At 43.9% G+C, this 23,071-nt stretch overlaps 1 protein-coding gene across 1 annotated transcript in view; it reads left to right on the plus strand.

Moving 5' to 3' along the window:
- Positions 1 to 3,818, plus strand: part of LOC138795239 (phospholipid scramblase family member 5-like) — a 34,715-nt gene extending 30,897 nt beyond the window's left edge. Inside the window, exon 7 of the mRNA XM_069974232.1 lies at positions 3,780 to 3,818. Coding sequence (XP_069830333.1) covers positions 3,780 to 3,818 — 39 coding nt within the window. The remainder of the gene's footprint in view (positions 1 to 3,779) is intronic.
- The last annotated feature ends 19,253 nt before the right edge of the window (positions 3,819 to 23,071 follow it).

Genomic DNA, 23,071 nt, shown 5'->3' on the forward strand with positions numbered 1-23,071 from the left:
GTAGGAATGGAGAGGATGGAGAACACAAGGGCTGACAGGGACTGCAGGGAGCATGAAAGAATGAGCAGGGCAGATGTGGGCATATAAATGCAGTGGTGGGGAGAGAGGGGTTACAGCTATAAAGAGATTACCTCCACAGTCCTGTCCCCTGATGCAAGGCCCAGCCTGAAGTGGATCTTTTATGATTTGGAAGGTGGAGGAGACTTCCTGGGTCAGAGTACAGTGCTGTAGACCACCCTGTGCAAGCCATGCCCCTTCCCCACTCGCCCTCCCACCCAGTACTGGAAGCTCTTAAAGGGGTTATCCAGCGCTACGAAAACATGGCCACTTTCCCCCTACTGTTGTCTCCAGTTTTTTTTAATCACTTTTTAAGTCACACTAGGGGACTATTACCAGCAATCATTAGATTGCTGGTAAAAGACCTAAAAGTATAGCATTTACTTATATTCCCGGAAACAGTTCTGGGGGCATATAGGAACATATATATATATATATATATATATATATATAGCTTCAGTTATTTCACAGGCACAATTCCAAAAATTCCACAAGCCTCTCAGCAAATAGCTTTTGTTGTGGATTCTTTGTCAGGTCATATTCCTTGGCTATAGTGTTCCCTTTTAAGAGATTTCAAAGAACCTAATGCATGTATGTATAATATAATGTTACTGCCCGACTCACAATCAGTTTATATTAGTTCAAGGAAATATTTGTCTAATGCATTCCAGAACTATTAAGAATATTGCAACAACTCATGTACTGTATACTGCTTAACCCATGTCAAATTGATTTGAACCTGATGACCATCAAGCTGTCGCAACTAGTGTTTCCTGTTGTAAGAACATTTGTGGACTAAAAACCTTCAATACAGACTATTTAGTCCACTCCATTTGTGATTCCTAAATTCTCTATAAAGACATTTTAGTTTTTATTTTGTTTGGATAATCTACTTGTTGTCCACAAGATGGCAGTCTTTGCACTGTGGATAAAGGATCAAAGTATGAGACAAGATGTGATGAGGTGGATTTAAAGTTCTTGATAAGTGGGATATTTATTATTCATTATTTAAATAAATTATTCAGAATATATTAATTTACATTGTTGTACTTATCTCTCAAGTTACAAAATATATGATCATCTAGATTAGTTGTACCTGAGTACAACAGGCAAGCACCTTAAGATTTCCATCATCAATGATTTGTTTTATTTCTAAAGCATTTAACCCTTCACGTCAGTCATATGACTATATACGTTTCAACTGCAAATGTTCCATAGAGAATGAATAGAGCAACCGATCATGTGCCAACCCATGTCTCTATCTAAAACAAATGAAACAGGGACCCCCACAATTTCATACTTGCCTCCTATCCTGTGGATTGGGGACAAGTAAGTTTTAATCGGAAACTTTTCAAGAATAACTATATTAGTTTAGATGGAAATACCCAATTTAGGCTATGTTCACACAACGTAAAATAAAAACAAAATACGACTTTAATTTTGAAGTAAAATACAGCTCTATTTTCAATGTAATAATGCACTCAATTGAAGTTATTGGGAAGTTGGCCAGCAGTGCACACACCGTATAGGATAACGGTAATAATAATAATAATAATTATTATTATTATTATTTTTTTTTTTTCTGTTCAATTTTGCCTTTATTTTACTGTGTGTGAACAAAGCCTTAAGCTTATGCCAGGCTTACCACCTACTAAATGGTACTAGTTGTACCGGTATTAACCTGTAGACGACCCAAGGCGTAACCGTATGTCCTGGGCCGCCTAGGGGTGTTCAGAGCAGGGCTGCGTGCCGTTCCCGCTCTGAACCACCGCGGTCCCGTGTGCCGCATGTAGCCCGGGACCACGGCTATTAGCGGCAGGGTCCAATCGCTGTGCACGCTAATTACGTAATCAGATGCAGCTGTCAAAGTTGACAGCTGCATCTGATTACTAAATGCAGCCTTATCCCTGGTGTCTAGTGGGGGGGTCGCCCCCCCCGCACCGTGATCGCGGAGGGGCGATCATCGTGTCTGGTACCTGCCGGGTCCACATCAAAATGGCGCTGATCCCGGCTCGGCATTGGGTTGCTTTTGGCTGCATAGTACATAGATCTCAATAATAAAAGTTTGAATCATCCCCCTTTTCCCATGTTATAAATAAAAATAAATAAATTAACAAACATGTTTGGTACCTCTGCATGCGTAATCGCCCAAACTATTAATTTATCCCATTCCTAATCTCGCACCATAAACGATGTAAGCGCAAAAAATCCCAAAGTGCAAAATTGTGCATTTTTGGTCGCATTAAATCCAGAAAAAATTTTAATAAAAAGCGATCAAAAAGTCACATAAGCGCAATCAAGGTACCGATAGAAAGTACAGATCATGGCACAAAAAAATGACACCTCACACAGCCCCATAGACCAAAGGATAAAAGGGCTATAAGCATGGGAAAAGAGCGATTTTAAGGAATTTTTTAAAAGCCATCAAAAAATATAAAAGTTATATAAGTTACATATCATTGTAATCGTAACGACTTGAAGAACATATATAACAAGACAGTTTTACCCCAGGGCGAATGGCGTAAAAACAAAAACCCTCCAAATAAAAAAAAATTATTAATTTTTTTTCAATTTCACCACACCTTGAAATTTTTCCTGCTTTTGCAGTGTACTTTATGAACAAATTCAGCATGTCATTGCAAAGTACAATTAGTGGCTCAAAAAATAAGGGCTCATGTGGGTTTCCAGGTGAAAAAATGCAAGTGCTATGGCCTTTTAAGCACAAGGAGGAAAAAACAAAACCGCAAAAATTGAAATTGGCCCGGTCCTCTAAAGCAGTGATTTTCAACCTTTTTTTGAGCCGCGGCACACTTTTTATACTTAAAAAATCCCGGGGCATGCCACCAACCAAAATGGCACAAAATGACACTAAAACAGTACATATTATACATATAGTTAATATAGATTCTAAATGTATTTATACTCATTGTGAAACCTGGGCCTGTTTTTTTCTCCCCACCATACTTCTCCCCCCTACTTCTCTCCTGTGCTTCTCTCCACCATACTTCTCCCCCCTGCTTCTCTCCTGTGCTTCTCTCCCCCATGCTTCTCTCCTGTACTTCTCTCCTGTGCTTCTCTCCCCCATGCTTCTCTCCTGTGCTTCTCTCCACCATACTTCTCTCCCCCCTGCTTCTCTCCCCCATCCCCATGTTTCTCTCCTCCCTGCTTCTCTCCCCTGTTTCTCCCCCATCCCCAGGTTTCTCTCCCCCATTGTTTTCTCCTGTTTTACAGGGGCACCATAGTTTGGGGAACTTTCCCCGCGGCACACCCGACCATGTGTCGCGGCACACTAGTGTGCCACGGCACACTGGTTGAAAATCACTGCTCTAAAGGGTTAATTAATCTACTCCAGTGTCACAAATGCATAGCACAGGGTGTAAACAAATTTCATAATAATATCATAGTCAGAAATAGCTTTTTCATGCATTTCCCTGATATATGTTATATTTGGGCCATTCCATCCAAACTAAACCTTTTCGTAACACCCGTAACACTTAGTTAAACCTAGTAAAACTGCAATTTAAACACTAAAGTTATAAATATACATTAAGAGTCTTAATGTATATTTATAAGTTTTGTGGTTAAATTGCATTTTTTTAAATTAGCTGTTACAAAAAAATGTTTAACTAGGTGTTACGGGTGTTACGAAAAGGTTCAGTTTGGATGGAATGGCCCATTTATATTTTAATTCAGCACCAATACTTGTATATACTGTATTTCAGGACTTAATGTACTTTGAGCAGTCATCAGATGGCATATGAGGATTTTAAGAGGGACTGTTTACAACTGGAAACTAAACTGAAGATAGAGACGATAAACTAAAGAATCACAGAAAATAAGAAGATCCAACCGAAGATTTGTAAAGAACTAATAAGGAAATCTGTCCATAGTGTACAATAAATTCCCGTCATTTTATTAAGTGGTTTGTAATAAACGATTTTGCAAATAGTTTTTAATAAACAAAGTAGTATAAAATGTGTATTTTAAAGTAACTTTATTAAAGAAAAAGTTATTCACATATTCTCATATCTTTAGTGTGGTTACGCACCGCCTAGTTCTCCACATGTCATGTTATGTGTTAAAAGTTCAATCTTTCAAAATTTTGAATGTCATGTAAATGTTGTTTGAACAACTGCAGTACAGCAAGTGTCCAGTAGATGGCAGAAAAACATCCAGTAAAATGAAGGTTTGGTCCCTTTTTGTTCTTTTCCATCACAAGCTTTAGAACTGGTAGAATACATATTCACAGTACATATAGCTAGTACTGGTCATTATATTGTATTGTTTGTGATAAGAGTTTTCGAATGGTTTTTTTATCAATAAAAAGTTACCGTATTTTCCGGCGTATAAGGCGACTGACTGTAAGAGACGACCTCTGACTTTATATGACGTAAAATTTTAACCCCTGCCTGACTGCAGCAGGGTTTACTAACTGGAGCCCTGCTGCAGTCAGGCAGGGGTTAACTGTAGCTAAAGAAAAAAAAAAAAGACAGTTGACTCACCTGTGACCCGTTCCCGGCAGCCGTGCGTCTCCTATCCCGTTCCAGGCGCAGACAGTGTAACATACACTGTCTGCACCGGAGGTCCCTGAAGCTCTCCCAGGTAGCCGAGCGTCTTATCAGAGAAGCTCGGAGATGCTAGGCTGCTGGGAGAGATTTGGGAGAATGACAAAGGCTTTGGGGACTTATCCCAAAGCTCTCCCGGCAGCCGAGTGTCTCAGTGCTTCTCCGAAGAGATGCTCGGCTGACCGGGAGAGCTTTGGGGATCTCTGGCACAGGAAGTGTCACACTTTCTGCGCCAGAAACAGGACGGGAGATGCGCGGCAGCCGGGAACTAGTCACAGGTAAGTTAATTGTCTGTTTTCTTTATAGTGGTCGCCGTATAGGGAGGGGATGAAGTCCTTTTTGAGTTCCCCCACCGTATGTGGCGATCATACCCGGCATGTAAGACGATCCCCGACTTCTAATAACAATAATAATAATAATAACTTTTATTTATATAGCGCCAACAGATTCCACAGCACTTTACAATTCTGGGGGTACATATATAGACAAAAATAGAGGAATAGAATATTTTTCAGGGTTCTAAAGTCATCTTATACACTGGAAAATACGGTATTTGTTTATTTTTTACTTTTTTTCTTTTGAATAAAGTTCACCTTTGGGCTATGTTCTCTGGGTTCCATAGCCAATTTTTTAATGTGCCGCAGTACACAATATTCCCTGGTTAGTCCGTTTTAGGACAAAGGTCCTGAATGGCTAACTAGGGACACTGATGTGTTGAGCAGACCACCGGGCTCCATAGCAGCCATAGCGGTAGTTCCGCCCTTGACAGAAAGGCTATGTTCACACACACTGTTGAAATTTGGTGGATGGCTGCCATTTAATGGCAAATAATGGTTGTTATTTAAAAACATGATGATTACTATTGTTAATTTTGTAATGTGACTTTCTATGGTATTTTTTGTATATGTTAAAAAACTTATAAATAAAAATTGGGTTAAAAAAAAAAAATAAGCAAAAAGATCAATAAATATGCCCCTAAGACTACAAAGGGGCACATACAGTACTCACAAAATGTTAGTGATATTAGGTTTGTCGGTGAAATTTTATGATGACCCTAAAATGCAAGCTAAACTTTACAGGTGGCCTGAATGTGACCTGCTCTAAACTTTTGAATGCACATGTCCAACTGTTCAATGTTTCAGTACTTTTTGCACAACCTTTTGTTCTCTAGCAAGGAGCTTGTTAGGTGATACAATGTGTTACAGTGTGAGCAGGTGTTTCTAGTCAATACAAAACTGCCCTACACTTCATGAATGGCACAGTGAAAAGCCCATACTAATTGAATAACATAATTCATCCAGTCATTTGGCCTCTGCATAAACACCACAGGCCTGATTTTTATCTTTATGGATGACAATGCTCTAGCTCATCGAGGTTACATCATCAGAGAACGGCTGCTGGAGACTGGGGGATTTCAAATGTAGTGGCCTGCACTCTCTCCAGACTTTAATCCAATTGAAAACCGAAAGCCTACGGGAGTCGTCGTCTAGAGGCTCTTAACTCCTGTAACTTTGTACCCCAGAACCACAATGACCTGTGGGTCCCCTGTCAAGAAGAGTGGGATGCCATGGTTCAGCAGACAATAAGTCAACTTTTGAACACCTTGAGACGTCATTGTCAAGCTGTAATTGATGCCCAAGGGCACATGACAAGTTATTGAGACGTTGACATTTTTGTTAAGGGTATACCCACCATTATTGTTGGCATTTGTTTCAATAACTTGTTTAAGATGTGAAATCACCATTGCTGCTTCTACTGAAATGCCCCATGATATAATATCACTGGAGTGTGAACTTTCTACTACAGATGAGCAAATTCACAGTAGGAACAAAGCAAAGCGTTTAGTTCCTATTTGCATTCAGTTCCTCAGGCTGCAGGCTTTGAAGTCCGCCCAACTCTCTGCCACTCTTCCCCAGGTGCTGGTGTGGCAAAGCAGTCTGGGTTGCTGTTGGCTGGGGTAGCTTTGGCAGTGTTGAGGCTGCTAGGTGGGTGTGGGTCATTTGGGCACTTGTCATGGTAGCCTGGAGTGGCGTTGGTACCCACCCCATGTCAGACAGGCACTGCTTCCCCAGGTTTGGATAACCCAAGTGTAGCTTTGTGTGTAGGTGCAGAATGACAGACAGAGTCAAGTAGCTTAACCAGAATAACATCCGTTTTACTGAGGTTCTTTAGTGCAATACAAAATAAGGCTTTTGTAACTGCAGGTGCACGCAAGAGGTAGAAGAGTGTTGAACAGCAGAAGTGAAAGTAGATGAACGTCTTGAGGGCCCTGTCCAATTTAGCTGTGTACTCTGCCGGGATAGCGTAGAGAAGAGAAGGAGAAGAAGAAACTGATACTTATGTACTTGACTGCCTTATGCCCTACAGTGGATACCCGTCCTATAAGGGTAGTACAAGGCCCCAGGTTCCTGCGCTGGGTGAAGCAGACTTCCCGAAACCTTTCAGAAGAGCCTTGCATTCCAGCAGGATACGAGGCAAGTGGCAGCTTTGTCCTGCTAGGGTCAGTACAAAGGTATTCTGCCCTGTATCTTGTAGAGTGTATCCCTGGCGTGGACAAGATAATCCTCAGTGGACGTCCTATCATCCTGAGAAGTCTAGCACTGCATGCTAGTGGTGGTTACTTTCTGATTTGGAACACTCTCTCTGGTGACTGAACTAGAGGGAACATTCTCACTAAAAACTATAGTTACTTTACCCAGGTGCAATAAAAACTTAGTGGCATACCTGTGCTGGGACACTATACTAGAAAAAGATGTATCCAGTCCTGGGAAACTTCACCCAGATTCTCAGGACTGTAACCATCTTTTCCCAGCACCTGGAGAGGAGCGGCAAGGAGCAGAGTAGACTTCAAAGCCTGCAGCCTCATGAGCAGAATGCAGATAGGGAAAAAAAAATTTGCTTCATTCTTACTGTAAATTCGTTCATCTCTACTTTCTACATTTTCCATGAATTTCATCAGCAAGCCAAAGATCCCTAACCTTTTGTGAGTAGTGTATAAAGAGTGTAATGGCATTTGTCGAGAAGTGGAGGATGACACGAAGAGCAAAACAAAATCAGCCTTTCAAGATCTGAGGAATTTCAACCCAGAATAGGAATGTTAAAGAATGCCTGAGGATCCAGGCTGAAGATGACATCAAAAGGAGATAGAATACATGAGTCACTGTATCTGAAAATTAAAAGCAATTTCAGCCTGTAGCTCATGATCAGGGACTGACTTTGATGGAAAAAGAGCTTGAGACAGCATGTAAAATCTTAAAAAGAGGTCAAGCAGTCAAGAGCAATGGCTCTAGTGAAAGCAGTGCCAAGATGTGATTTGTTTAAGCCATGGTGTTCCCAATGGGTACTTATTGGTGTGGTCAATGGAAAACCAGAACAGGACTACTGTGGATACCCTGGGCGGCTAATTGATCAAACCAGTCAGTGAAACAGATGAAACCTAAAATATCACTGGGAGCTCAGATAACCATGCTTCAACTATCATATAGATATGATAAAGGAAACATATTGTTAGAGAAAGATTTCATGCAAAGAAAGACAGAGGGAAATCACAAGAATGGATGACCTACCATGCATTGGCTTGACCCCATAACCATTGTGATTTTACAGTGGGGCTGTGTTCATGGTGTGGCATTATGAGGTCAGGATGGGCAATTGATATTTCATAGAAGGGTATTGTTAGGTAACAAAGGGTCATAGTGAGGTTACAGTGGGGCAATGAAAAGTTAAACTGGTGCAATGTGATGTCACAGCGGAACATTGTTAGGTAACGATTTGGCATTATGAGGTCACATTAAGGCATTGTGAGCAGGGCTGGCACAAGGTAATTTGGTGCCCTAGGTAGATAAAATAAACACCACCCCCAATAAGCCATCAGCATCCAATCCCCACAGGTGGAATCTCTAGGGTGTATATGTTTTGCTCCCCACCACCACCACAAAAAAAAAATGCACCACTGGTGCTTCTCTGGTTCTCCCTCACTGACTCTTACAGTTATGACACCACTAAGGCCGGGTTCACACTGAGCAAAACTAGCAGAATTCCGCTGTGGAATTGTCCGCCGTGAAATGCTGTTAGCCTCCCTCTCATAATGTGAGTCTATGGGAGGCGCGCGCTGCTGTTCTCACAGCGTCTCTCCGCACTGAAGAATGAACATGTTCATTCTTCAGCACGGACAGAGCAGAAGCGCGCGCCTCCCATAGACTCCCATTATGAGAGGGAGGCTAACGGCATTCACACTCATAGCGGGTTCACACTGAGCAAAACTAGCAGAATTGTCCGCCGCGGAATTCCGCTAGTTTTGCTCAGTGTGAAACCGGCCTAATGCTACGTTTACACGGAACGATTATCGTTCGAATTTTCGCAATAATGATCGCATTTGAGTGATAATCATACCGTGTAAACACAGCAAACAATCAAGCGACGAGCGAGAAATTGTTCATCTTGATCTTTCAACATGTTTTCAAATCGCTGTTTGCTGAAAATTCACAGATCGCTTCATGTAAACAGTCTTTCACCGATTTACCCTATATAAACGATTTTTCTCATGAATTTTCAAACGATTTTTGTAACCATTTATTCGTCTAAACGCTCATCGTTATAAAAACCAAATCGTTGCTTCAAAATAGTTAAACGATCAATTGGTCGAGTTATCGCTCCGTGTAAACGTAGCATTACTGACACTGCAGTACTGTGCAGTATAGTTCAACCCTTAGCTCAATTGGCACCCCGCTTCTCGATAAAGGCAGCTCAGCCAAAAAGTACGCAGGGCAGTGGCCACGTCTGGATCTTAGGCTTTGGATACTGTAGGTATTTATGTGTATTTTTCCTGCTTGTGCACTTGCTATATGTAATTGATCTGTATAAAATCTCAGTTGAACAGATACCTGACACTATTAGACAGCACTTTCTTACATTACATCTGATATTTTGATATATTTGCAGCGTCAGTAAACTGTGACTGGTTATTAGAGGTGTCATTGATGGAAATATGTGGTACAACACTGTTGATAGAAATTTGCTTTCCTTTAAACTTATACCCCCCCATCCCCTCCAACACACCCTTGGTGGCTGCTTACCCTGCCAACTCCTTGCCCTGGCACTGCTCCATGCTGCTGAACACCTGCATTATAAAAAAAGATCTTTGCTTTGCTACCTCTTATTTAGTGAAACAAGAGTGATTATGAGCAACCTTATCACGTGTACTGCCCAATCTGCTGTTCTTAGGGTGCTGAAGATTTATTCTTCCTCCACAAGAAATGTTCTAATAGAGGGTATGGAGAAAAATATGGGCTTTTGCCACACATTTGTTTATCCTGGCAGGTGCATTTCTTTTTAAATGTGCCCTCTAGTGGCTCTATCAGAAACTGACTGCCAATGCTGGTCTGATGATGAGACCTGCAGTACAGTACAGCTAGTAGTCACCTTGAAACATTACAATCTTTACCAGATGCCACCAGCAGAGGGCAGCATAAGCTAAACTCTAAGAGGTATCAGAACACTAGGGTGCATTAGTTCTATACATGTTTTTGTTAATCAATTCTTTAAAGTTTACACTTTTACTAAATCATTATTTATTGTTAAAGTGGCCTTGATTCCAGAGCGCTGTACATATGATAAGGGGTTAACATACAAAATGTAACTTAAAATCAAGAAAACTAAGGAAACATGAATGCAGTAAATGACAGACTGGTATATAGGGAGCGAGGACCCTGCCTGCGAGGGCTTACAATCTATAAATAAAACATACACTCACATTATGCTCATAAAATACCAATAGGCATGAAGTGCAGCAATGGGTTGGGATGTGTTATTTCTCCACAAGGATTATGCAGATGCAGCCAAAATCTCATTACTAGGCCACAATAGTTTGATATGAAAACTGAATTTGTTTGTCATTCATTCTTAACAGCCATTAATAAGCTAATAATTTAGGTTGATGAACTTTTATCAGAATTCAAAATACTGTAATATATCTTAGAGGGACTTTACTTTTGAGTATGGGAATCTTGACCACTACAAGTATGCTCAGAATAGGGATATTAGATGGTGACTTCCATAAGGGACAAGGGCTGATATAAATGGTTACAGTATGTGGCCACTGCTTCACAATATGTTTGCCATTATTTTAAAACAACGACCATTGTTTTAAAATAACAGCCGTTATTTGCTTTTAAAGGGGTAGTGCGGTGTAAAATTTTTTTTCACTAAATAACACACATTACAAAGTTATACAACATTGTAATGTGTGTTATTTAAGTGAATGGCCCCCTTCTCCATGTCCCCCCCCCCCCCCCAACCGTGGACCCGGAGGTGTGATACACTATATTCAAGGAATCACTGTTGACCCCGGACGCCATCTTGGGACGATCACGTCATCTTCAGGAGGCCGGCCTGACTGCTCCAGCCCTCCCTCATGCCGGCCCCCCTCCAGCGCGTCATCAGCTGCTCAGCCGCAATTGGCTGAGCATAACAAAAGCCCCAGACATCTTCTGTTATGCTAAGCCAATGTGGGGAGGGGGCCATTCACTTAAATAACACACATTACAATGTTGTATAACTTTGTAATGTGTGTTATTTAGTGAAAAAAAATTTTACACCGCACTACCCCTTTAAATGGCGGCCATCCTCTAAATTTCAACAGTGTGTGAACATAGCCTTTCTGTGTTTTCAATCCACTCCTGGTTTTGGTTACAAAATATAGTGCTAAAAATATTAAGCAAAAATACTGTGTGTGAAATAATTTCATTTTAACTGAAGCAGAAACATCACAACAAATAAACCAAAGTGACACAGTTTGTTGTGTATCAGCCTGGCTTTTTGTTTGAACACATCTACATGCAGATAATGGCGGTGTGTCCTATGCTTTCATATTAGTTCTGTTTCAGTGCTGTTTCTAGATAGCTATTACAGTAAGTAAACTGAAAATCATGTGGAAATTTTTTGCATATGGTTTCACATACAAATGTTAAGCATGCAAATGCAAACAGAGATCTCAAAGACTAATAGGAAACAGATGGAAAAAATTATTGTCTCCACCCTGAAAATATACAGAGCCGAACAGTATAAAAAAGGGAAAAAAAAACTTCATTTACAGTGCATGATAGCAAAATGGTATCTGTACTAATAGGTGACATCACTAGACAGGAAGTTGGAGAGTAAACAGACCAACCTCAGGGGTGTGTGATCTATATGCACCAACCCTGCACAAAGGGGATCAATAGATTGGGGATTAAATGAAACATTTTCTATTACTTTTTGCCAGGATTTGTCCAATTTTTTTGACACATGAAAATTTACATAAACAAATCAGAGACAGTTTATTTATTCCCCTACTTGCATCTAAGACACATCACATTCTCCTTCTCAGCTTTTTATCCCCCATCCATAGGATATGGGATAAGAAGCTGATCGCTGGGGGTCTGACCACTGGGACCCCTACCCAACCTAAGAATAGGGATGAAACTTCCCTCACAATAAATGAAGCTCTCAGCATGGCTGCATGGCCACCACAGCCTGAACTCAATTTATTGTCTGTTGAGCAAATAAGCAGCTCCATAGAGGATGAATAGAGTGTAGATGGTGTTGAGTGCTCCATTCATTTCAGGGCAATTGCATCCCCGTTCTCAGGATCATTGGGGCAAGAGCCTTGAAAAGATCACTAAACTGGCATAATTAGTCTTAAAGGAGAAGTCCGGCCAAAATTTATTTTTTATATGTTATTACTGATGGAAAGTTATACAATTTTCTAATGTACATTAATTATGGGAAATGCTCATATACTGCTATTTCCCTTAATTTAGTGTATCAGGAAGTGTAAGAATTATCTCTGAAGCAGTGACGTCAAAACAAAAGGTGTAATTCCTATGGAGTGTCCAGCAGGGGGCGCACTATATATAGAAGTCAATGAGTACCATTGACTTCTATATATAGTGTGCCCCTGCTGGACACTCCATTGGAATTAGAATAGATGTGTATGTAAATGTAGTATACAGTGTTTTTGATTGAATACATTTATGAAATACTTTGGGGAGCAAGTGTCCTTGCTCCCCAAAGTATTCCATAAATGTAAGCAATCAGTACATAACAGTAAGCCCGCCGAATCGCCGCCGCCCGCCACTACCGAACGCCCGCCGCTACCGAAAGCCCGCCGCTCTGGACTACTGAACTACTACTACTCTCCCCACCTGCTCATAGCATGCGCAGGTGATGGGAGAGTAGTAGCTGGGTTATATCTCCGAGATCGCCGCTGATGCCGCTAATCACTGCAGCCATCATCCCCCTCCTCCTGCTTCCTTACTCTATCTCAGAGATATAACCCAGCTACTACTCTCCCATCACCTGCGCATGCTATGAGCAGGTGGGGAGAGTAGTAGTTCGCCGTCGCTGATGCTGCCGTGCAGGGGAGCCGCTCATCACTGCAGCCATCATCCCCCTCCGCTCCCCCCTCCTGCTGCTTCTTGCTTCCTTACACTATCTGATCGGATAGTGATCGGAGATTGGACGTGTGATCGGAGAGCGGCGGCCGGGCGGGGAGTCAGCCATCAGATAGTGTAAGGAAGTAGCGGGAGGGGGATGATGGCTGCAGTGATGAGCGGTTCCCCTGCGCGGCATTGGCGGCGGCGATCTCGGAGATATAACCCAGCTACTACTCTCCCATCACCTGTGCATGCTATGAGCAGGTGGGGAGAGTAGTAGTAGTTCAGTACACTGGCGTAGCTACCATGGGGGCAGGGTATGCCGTTGCTATGGGGCCCGGGGGGGCCGGGGGCCCGGGCCCCCGTGTTGAAACATGTGGCCTGCATGATTGCATCCCATCCATGGTGGGTGCTAATAGTACTGAGTGTGGCAGCGCCCCACCCCCCCCCCCGTGCGTGAGACATCGTGCCGTGCGCCTGACAGCGTCACTTCCCGGTCACACGGGTAGCCGTCCCGCCCGCGCGTCACCTCACCCAGCTGGCAGCTTTTCTTCATTACAGCCCATCCCCCTACGGAACAGAAGTGCTTCCAATCCACACGCTCCTCCTCCTAGCCAGGGACATTGAGGCTGAGGAGTGCATTTTCAAGTAAGCTGTGTCGCCCTGCGGCCCCCGTCCTGTCTCCCCCTGCGGCCCCCGTCCTGTCTCCCCCTGCGGCCCCCATCCTGTCTCCCCCTGCGGCCCCACGTCCTGTCTCCCCCTGCGGCCCCTGTCCCAGTCCTGTGTCTCCCTGTGGCCCCCCCATACAGTGTCCTGTGCAGTGTCCCCAGCAGCCCCCCTCCCCATACAGTGTCCCCAGCAGCCCCCCTCCCCATATAGTGTCCCCAGCAGCCCCCCTCCCCATATAGTGTCCCCAGCAGCCCCCCTCCCCATACAGTGTCCCCAGCAGCCCCCCTCCCCATATAGTGTCCCCATCAGCCCCCCCTCCCCATACAGTGTCCCCAGCAGCCCCCCTCCCCATACAGTGTCCCCAGCAGCCCCTCTCCCCATACAGTGTCCCCAGCAGCCCCCCTCCCCATATAGTGTCCCCATCAGCCCCCTCTCCCCATACAGGGTCCCCAGCAGCCCCCCTCCCCATATAGTGTCCCCAGCAGCCCCCCTCCCCATATAGTGTCCCCATCAGCCCCCCCTCCCCATACAGTGTCCCCAGCAGCCCCCCTCCCCATACAGTGTCCCCAGCAGCCCCCCTCCCCATATAGTGTCCCCAGCAGCCCCCCTCCCCATATAGTGTCCCCAGCAGCCCCCTCCCCATATAGTGTCCCCAGCAGCCCCCCCTATATAGTGTCCCCAGCAGCCCCCCTATATAGTGTCCCCAGCAGCCCCCCTATATAGTGTCCCCAGCAGCCCCTCTCCCCATATAGTGTCCCCAGCAGCCCCCTCTCCCCATACAGGGTCCCCAGCAGCCCCCCTCCCCATATAGTGTCCCCAGCAGCCCCCCTCCCCATATAGTGTCCCCATCAGCCCCCCCTCCCCATACAGTGTCCCCAGCAGCCCCCCTCCCCATACAGTGTCCCCAGCAGCCCCCCTCCCCATACAGTGTCCCCAGCAGCCCCCCTCCCCATATAGTGTCCCCAGCAGCCCCCCCTATATAGTGTCCCCAGCAGCCCCCCTATATAGTGTCCCCAGCAGTAGCCCCCCCATAGTGTCCCCAGCAGCCCCCTGATATAGTGTCCCCAGCAACCCCCCTCCCATATAGTGTCCCCAGCAGCCCCCCTCCCCATATAGTGTCCCCAGCAGCCCCCCTCCCCATATAGTGTCCCCAGCAGCCCCCCATATAGTGTCCCCAGCAGTAGCCCACCAATAGTGTCCCCAGCAGCCCCCTGATATAATGTCCCCAGCAGCCCCCCTCCCCATATAGTGTCCCCAGCAGCCCCCCTCCCCATAGTGTCCCCAGCAGCCCCCCCTATATAGTGTCCCCAGCAGCCCTCCTCCCATATAGTGTCCCCAGCAGCCCCCCTCCCATATAGTGTCCCCAGCAGCCCCCCTCCCCATATAGTGTCCCCAGCAGCCCCCCATATAGTGTCCCCAGCAGTAGCCCCCCAATAGTGTCCCCAGCAGCCCCCTGATATAATGTCCCCAGCAGCCCCCCTCCCCATATAGTGTCCCCAGCAGCCCCCCTCCCCATAGTGTCCCCAGCAGCCCCCCCTATATAGTGTCCCCAGCAGCCCCGATATAGTGTCCCCAGCAGCAGACCCCCCTATATAGTGTCCCCAGCAGCCCCCTGATATAGTGTCCCCAGCAGCAGCCCTCCACACAGTGTCCCCAGCAGCAGCCTCCCATATAGTGTCCCCAAAAGCCCCCCATATAGTGTCCCCTACCTCAGTGGTAAAGAACAACCATCACCATCATCACTGCCCCCCACAGACCAGAGAGAAGATGGAGGCAGGCACAGAAGCCACACAGGACCAGAGGACAGAGCAGGAACCAGGACAGGTGAGATTACCCCCAGATAACTACAACCCCCACTAACTGTTCATGATGGGAGTTGTAGTTTTGCAGCCTATGGACATTGACGGTTCATAGTGGGGGTTGAAGTTCTGCAAGGGATAAGAGGTTGACATAGTATAGGACGGGGGAGGCAGTGGCACAGTAGAACTACATCTCCCATCATGCTGTGTGGTAATATGCAAGACTACATCTCCCAGCATGGTGTGTGGTAATACACAGGACTACATCCCCCAGCATGGTGTGTGTGGTAATATACAGGACTACATCTCCCAGCATGGTGTGTGGGGTAATATACAGGACTACAGCTCCCAGCATGGTGTGTGGTAATATACAGGACTACATCTCCCAGCATGGTGTGTGGGGTAATATACAGGACTACATCTCCCAGCATGGTGTGTGGGGTAATATACAGGACTACATCTCCCAGCATGGTGTGTGGTAATATACAGGACTACATCTCCCAGCATGGTGTGTGGTAATATACAGGACTACATCTCCCAGCACGCTGTTTGGGGTAATTTACAGGACTACATCTATCACCATGGTGTATAGGGTAGGCTGTAGAACTACATCTCCCAGCATGTTGTGTGGGGTAATATGCAGGACTACATCACATAATAGGAGTTGTATTTTTGCAACAGATAAGACGATGACAGGGTACATGAGGGGGAGATGGTGACACAGTACACTAGCGGCTATGTGGGTGCATGTGTACATGTAAGGCTCGCAACACGCTGCCGGAGGCAGCATTCCTTCCAGGAGTATGCTGAGATGGGGGGGGGCATAAAGTTTTTTTGCTATGGGGCCCCATGAATCCTAGTTACGCCCCTGGTTCAGTAGTCCAGAGCGGCGGGCATTCGGTAGCGGCGGGCGGCAGCGATTCGGCGGGCTTACTGTTATGTACTGATTGCTTACATTTATGGAATACTTTGGGGAGCAAGGACACTTGCTCCCCAAACTATTTCATAAATATATTCAATCAAAAACACTGTATACTACATTTACATACACATCCATTGTAATTCCAATGGAGTGTCCAGCAGGGGTGCACTATATATAGAAGTCAATGGTACTCATTGACTTCTATATATAGTGCGCCCCTGCTGGACACTCCATAGGAATTACACCTTTCGTCGTGACGTCACTGCTTCAGAGATAATTCTAACACTTCCTAATACACTAAATTAAGGGAAATAGCAGTATATGAGCATTTCCCATAATTAATGTACATTAGAATCAGTAATAACATACTTTCCATCAGTAATAACATATAAAAAATAAATTTTGGCTGGACTTCTCCTTTAAAAGCCATGGTAAACAACTATGGGGGAGAGTTATTAAAGGGTGTAAATATACACTGGTGTAAACAGCAACCAATCAGCTCTCAGCTCTGGTAACATGAGAGAGGAGCTGTGATAGGTTGCTGTGGGCAGTTTACACCAGTGGATATTTTACACCGTTTGATAAATCTGGGCATATAAGAAGTAATTGTGAAAATTAGCTATTGTACACAATCTTTCCCATGGAGCACTGCAAGACTTAAAAAAACAACTTAGTAGTACCCTACTTCTTCATAGTCCCTAACCAATCATCACCCTGCTCTGTGCTGATGAGAGAAAAGATTCCCCAAATAGCTACAGATGTTCCCCCCTTTTGAAAAAGATTGTCTTGGCATATAATCCCTAGTTATGTGTATAAGAAAGGTTAATGAGAGCTTTGATGGTAAGACAAGCTACTTCCAGTAGGCGGCAGTGTAGGGATAGTTCTTTCCCTTCTGGAAGTGAGCTACTGGCATACTGTGGGGCAATTGGTAATGGATATTTTCAAAGCAGCTGTAAACACCCCCAAAAATATTCTAAAAAGTTCCATACACCAGACATTTTTGACACAGTAACAGCCCCCAAAGAAGTCCTTGCATGTAATTTTACTGACATTTTATTGTTAACTGACACTATTTACATTTTTGCTACACAAAATGGATGTTTCACCTTTCAAAATGTGGTCCACAATACAGTGGGGGAGATAACCAAAGAGCGCCTAATAGGAAAACTGTCTTTGTTGTCCACAACAACCAATCAGAGCTTTTGTAAAATGGAAGCTCAGCTCTGACTAGATGCAATGGGCAACAGAGACAGTTTTTGATTATCTCCCCCAGGGTGTGAACACAGCCTTATACATTGAGCTTTCTCGACTTATGCATTAGTGTGATTTTTACCTTTAAAAATAAGCACAGATAGGTCCCTACTAATTCATAAAACTTAACTTTTAATCAATGTACTAAAACTGATGAAACAAAAACCTTGTGTACCAAAACACCTCCACCATCTAAAATCAGGCATATATAGCCCCAAATAATATTGCATGCAAATAGATCAGAATACACACCGCTTGTAAACAATAACAATAGGTCTACAGTGTGTACCTTACCTCCTGGAAGCCATACGCTTAAGTCCGCATGCAATGGACGACCTGAGGTCCACGTGAGTTAGCGTCTCTGAGCACTCTCAGGACGCTCTGTTTGTGATGATACCGCCGCTGTATCTTATGTGTTAGCGGTATTGTGTATATTTCTACCCCAATTTGATGTGATTCTCCCCTGATGATTATCGGAATGAAACACGGTGTCGGGAGCATAGGTAGGGGCTTTGTAGGGATTGTGGTATAGACTAGTACGGGGCAGAGGCCGCCCTTTCTAGGGCGATAACTCCGACAGTCCCTGAGCGAGCAGGGGTAGTTGTGGTGCACCCAATAGGGACCTATAGGGTCAGGTGCTCCCAAGGATACCAGTGGAATTGTTTACCTGCTCGATGATAAGGTACACACTGTAGACCTATTGTTATTGTTTACAAGCGGTGTGTATTCTGATCTATTTGCATGCAATATTATTTGGGGCTATATATGCCTGATTTTAGATGGTGGAGGTGTTTTGGTACACAAGGTTTTTGTTTCATCAGTTTTAGTACATTGATTAAAAGTTAAGTTTTATGAATTAGTAGGGACCTATCTGTGCTTATTTTTGATTGTTACTTGGTCTATTGTTTTTGGTCTGGGTATCGAGACTATACTGTGCTTATTTGATTTCTACCTTTGCTGGACAGGGTTAACTGCTGCATTATGAGTTCTTTATATCATGCAGAGCTGTCTCTAATAGTCGGCTGCTGTGGCTGATCTCCTGGGAATAGTCACAGTGCCCATGAGATCAGTGTGTGGTAACCACCTCAGCTGTGAAAGATAAAAGTTATGTTCCCACAATGTAAGAATAAAGGCAAATAACATCCTTTTAATAATTATTGTGGTAATTAAAGGGGTACGCCAGCAAAAAACTTTTTCTTTCAAATCAACTGGTTTCAGAAAGTTATATAGATTTGTAATTTACATCTATTTAAAGATCTTTCAGTCTTTAAAGATCTTTACAGTCTTTCAGTACTTATCAGTTGCTGTATACCCCGCAGGAAATGATGTTTTCTTTACAGTTTGACACGGTGCTCTCTGCTGCCACCTCTTTCTGAGACAGGAACTGTCCAGGGCAGTTCAGGTTTACTATGGGGATTTGCTCCTGCTCTGGACAGTTCCTGTCTTGGACACAGATGTAGGGAGCACTGTGTGAGACTGAAAATAAAACACCACTTCCTGCAGGACATTCGGTAGCTGATAAGTACTGGTAAACTAGACATTTTTAAATAGAAGAAAATTACAAATCTATATACCTTTCTGAAACCAGTTGATTTGAATGAAAAAGATATCCCCTCTAATAATGGCTGTTATTTTGCAACAATGGCCATTGTTTGGCCTTATATTTACATTGTGGAAACATAGCCGTAATGTATCTCCTACAGGACGTAAAGGAGTTAAAAGCGTTATGTTATTTATGCTAGAGATAACCACCAAAGTGTCACACTGGAGTTCTTTGAAAAAAATGTCCATTTATACAGAACCTGTGCATGTCCACTTTAAATATATCGGGAAGATTTATGAAACATGGTGTAAAGTGAAACTGGCTCAGTTGCCCCTTGCAACCAATCAGATTCCACCTTTCATTTTCCAAAGAGTCTGTGAGGGATCTGATTGGTTGCTAGGGGCAACTGAGCCAGTTTCACTTTACACCATGTTTGATAAATCTCCCCCATTGTGTCTGCTGTGTAGCTCTATAAACCAGAATGCAATGCTTTATATGAGCAGTAATATCACTGATTTGTACAGAATGGACCTATAACATACACGTCTGGCCTTTATGTGACTACGACAACTGACCTCAGTGAAGTAACAAGATTTTTCTTTCTACACATATTCCTGGCTTCCTGACATTTTTCATCTTTGCATTTATAATGATGCACTATACAACACGTGTGGTTGATCTGATTTATTAAGGTTTGTACCTAGTTGTTGTCTTGGTGTTTAGCTTATCTGTATCCACATCTTTAGTCATTTAGTGCCCCATAAAGCTTTAATGATTCTTTGTGTTTACCGTACAGCTGCCTAAAGCAAGCAAAGTCTATATATATCAGCTGAGGCGTAAAACCTGTCTAGGGAATGTACCTTGTTATTCAGTTAGTTCCTGGAAAGCAATCCCATTATGACTCATGCATGCCGTACATCACAGAATTACAGTATTAACAAAGGGATCTCTAATGAAGACCAGGGACCTAAAGAAAAAGATTCAAATGCTTCTCCGATATAATTTTGATATATGATGCCAGGAAGGGTAAGAGTCCACTACAGGGCTTCCCCATCCGAACCTTCCGTGGAATGCAGTAAATCCACACAGCGGAGTGACCGGAATCCTCACACCAAGGCACAGCCCTCCTCCAGGTCGGCTTTCACCCGGCGATTAGATATCAAAAATAGTGCAAGGTGAGGACAGCATTTCTTTCAACGTAGAAAAATTTTACTTTATTGTGTCAAATGCATATAATAAAAAACAACCTTTCAGCTCTATAACATCCTGAGTACTACTTGAGAAAGGCTCAGGATGTTATAGAGCCGAAACGCTGTTTTTTATTATATGCATTTGGCACAATAAAGTAAGATTTTTCTACGTTGAAAGAGATGCTGTCCTCACCAATACCGCCATACCATACCTGTTCAATACCGCCATACTGTGACTGGATAACACTGTCATACCAGACCTTACCAATACCGCCAAACTGTGAATGGGTGACACTGTCATAACACACCTGACCAATACCACCATACTATGACTGGAAAAAACTGCTATACCAGACCTGACCAATACCGCCATACTGTAACTGGATAACTCCGCCACACCAGGCCTGACCAATGCCACCTTACTGTGACTGGATAACACTGTCATACCACACCTGACCAATACCACCATACTGTGACTGGATAACACTGTCATACCAGACTTGCCCAATACCCCCATACTATGACTGGATAACACTGCCCTACCAGACCTGACCAATACTGCCTTACTGTGACTGGATAAAACCACTATACCAGACCTGACCAATACCACCATACCGTGACTGGATAACACCACTATACCAGACCTGATCAATACGGCCCCACTGTGACTGGAGAACACCCCCACACCAGACCTGACCAATACCGCCATACTGTGAATGGATAACACCGCCATACCAGACCTGACCAATACCGACACACTGTGACTGAATAACACTGCCATACCAGGCCTGACCAATATTGCCATACTGTGACTGGATAACACCGCTATACCAGACCTGACCAATACAGTCATACCCCCCTCGAAAAGACACCAGATTTTTTTGGCAAGTCTGAACGGGAGGGTCCTGCCCCTCTGCAAGGTGCTACCCTACGCACCAGACCATGGGTGCCAAATGGTAAATACGACCCTGCAGGTATACAGGATACTACAGGTATACAGGACCCCAAAACTATACACTACATGTGCACGGGACCTCCACCAACTATATACTACAGGTATACAGGACCCCAAACTTTACACTACAGGTATACAGGACCTCAAAACTATACACTACAGGTATACAGGACCTCCACCAACTCTATACTACAGGTATACAGCACCTTCACCAACTCTATACTACAGGTATACAGGACCCCCAAACTTTACACTACAGGTATACATGACCTCCACCAACTATATACTACAGGTATAAAGGACCCCAAACTATGCACTACAGGTATACAGGACCCCGAATTATATACTACAGGTACACAAGACCTTCACCAATTATACACTACAGGTATCAAGGACCCTCAAACTACAGGTATACAATACCTCCACCAATTATACATTACAGGTATACAGCACCAACTATATACTACAGGTATACAGGACCCCCGAACTATACAGTACAGGTATACAGGACATTCACCAACTATATACTGCAGGTATACAGGACCTCCACCAACTATATACTTCAGGTATACAGGACCACAAACTATACACTACAGGTACACAGGACCCCAAAACTATACACTACAGGTATACAGGAACTCCACCAACTATATACTACAGGTATATAGGACCCCCAAACTTTACACTACAGGTATACAGGACCTCAAAACTATACATTACAGGTATACAGGACCTCCACCAACTCTATACTACAGGTATACAGGACCCCCAAACTTTACACTACAGGTATACAGAACCTCCACCAACTATATACTACAGGTATGAAGGACCCCAAACTATACACTACAGGTTTACAGAACCCCAAAACTATACACTACAGGTATACAGGACCTCCACCAACTCTATACTACAGGTATACAGGACCATCAAACTATGCACTACAGGTATACAGGACCCCAAATTATATACTACAGGTATACAAGACCTCCACCAATTATATGCTACAGGTATCCAGGACCCTCAAACTATAAATTACAGGTATACAATACCTCCACCAACTATACATTACAGGTATACAGCACCAACTATATACTGCAGGTATACAGGACCCCCGAACTATACAGTACAGGTATACAGGACATTCACCAACTATATACTGCAGGTATAGAGGACCTCCCTCAACTATACACTACAGGTATACAGCCCCCCCAACTACACACTACAGGTATACAGGACCCCCCCAACTATACACTATAGGGATACAGCCCCTCCAACTATGCACTACAGATATGCGAGACCCCTAAAAACTATACACTGTGGGTATACAGAACCCCTCCAACTATGCACTACAGGTATACACTAATTCCAATGATTAACTCAGATGAAACAATACCTTTAGCTTGGCCTCCTGGGCACCTTAGAACAAATCTAATTTACACACTGACACTTTATACCTGGGCAGCCCCGGGTACATTTTCTAGTCTATATTATAAAAATGAAAGTTTGTCTGTCTGTCTGTCTGTCCCATATAGACTTCCAAACGCCTGAACCGTTTGACCCCAAATTTGGCAGGCAGATACATTGGGTGCCCGGGAAGGTTATAGCGAAGGTCCCATCCTTGCCAGATGTACAGGAGAGGAGGGGGATGCAGAAGAGTGCCTCATAGAGATGAATGGGAAAATCTCCATACTGCAGACACAGGTGAT

The sequence above is a fragment of the Dendropsophus ebraccatus genome, chromosome 6 (assembly GCF_027789765.1).
Source record: "Dendropsophus ebraccatus isolate aDenEbr1 chromosome 6, aDenEbr1.pat, whole genome shotgun sequence".
NCBI lineage: Eukaryota > Metazoa > Chordata > Amphibia > Anura > Hylidae > Dendropsophus > Dendropsophus ebraccatus.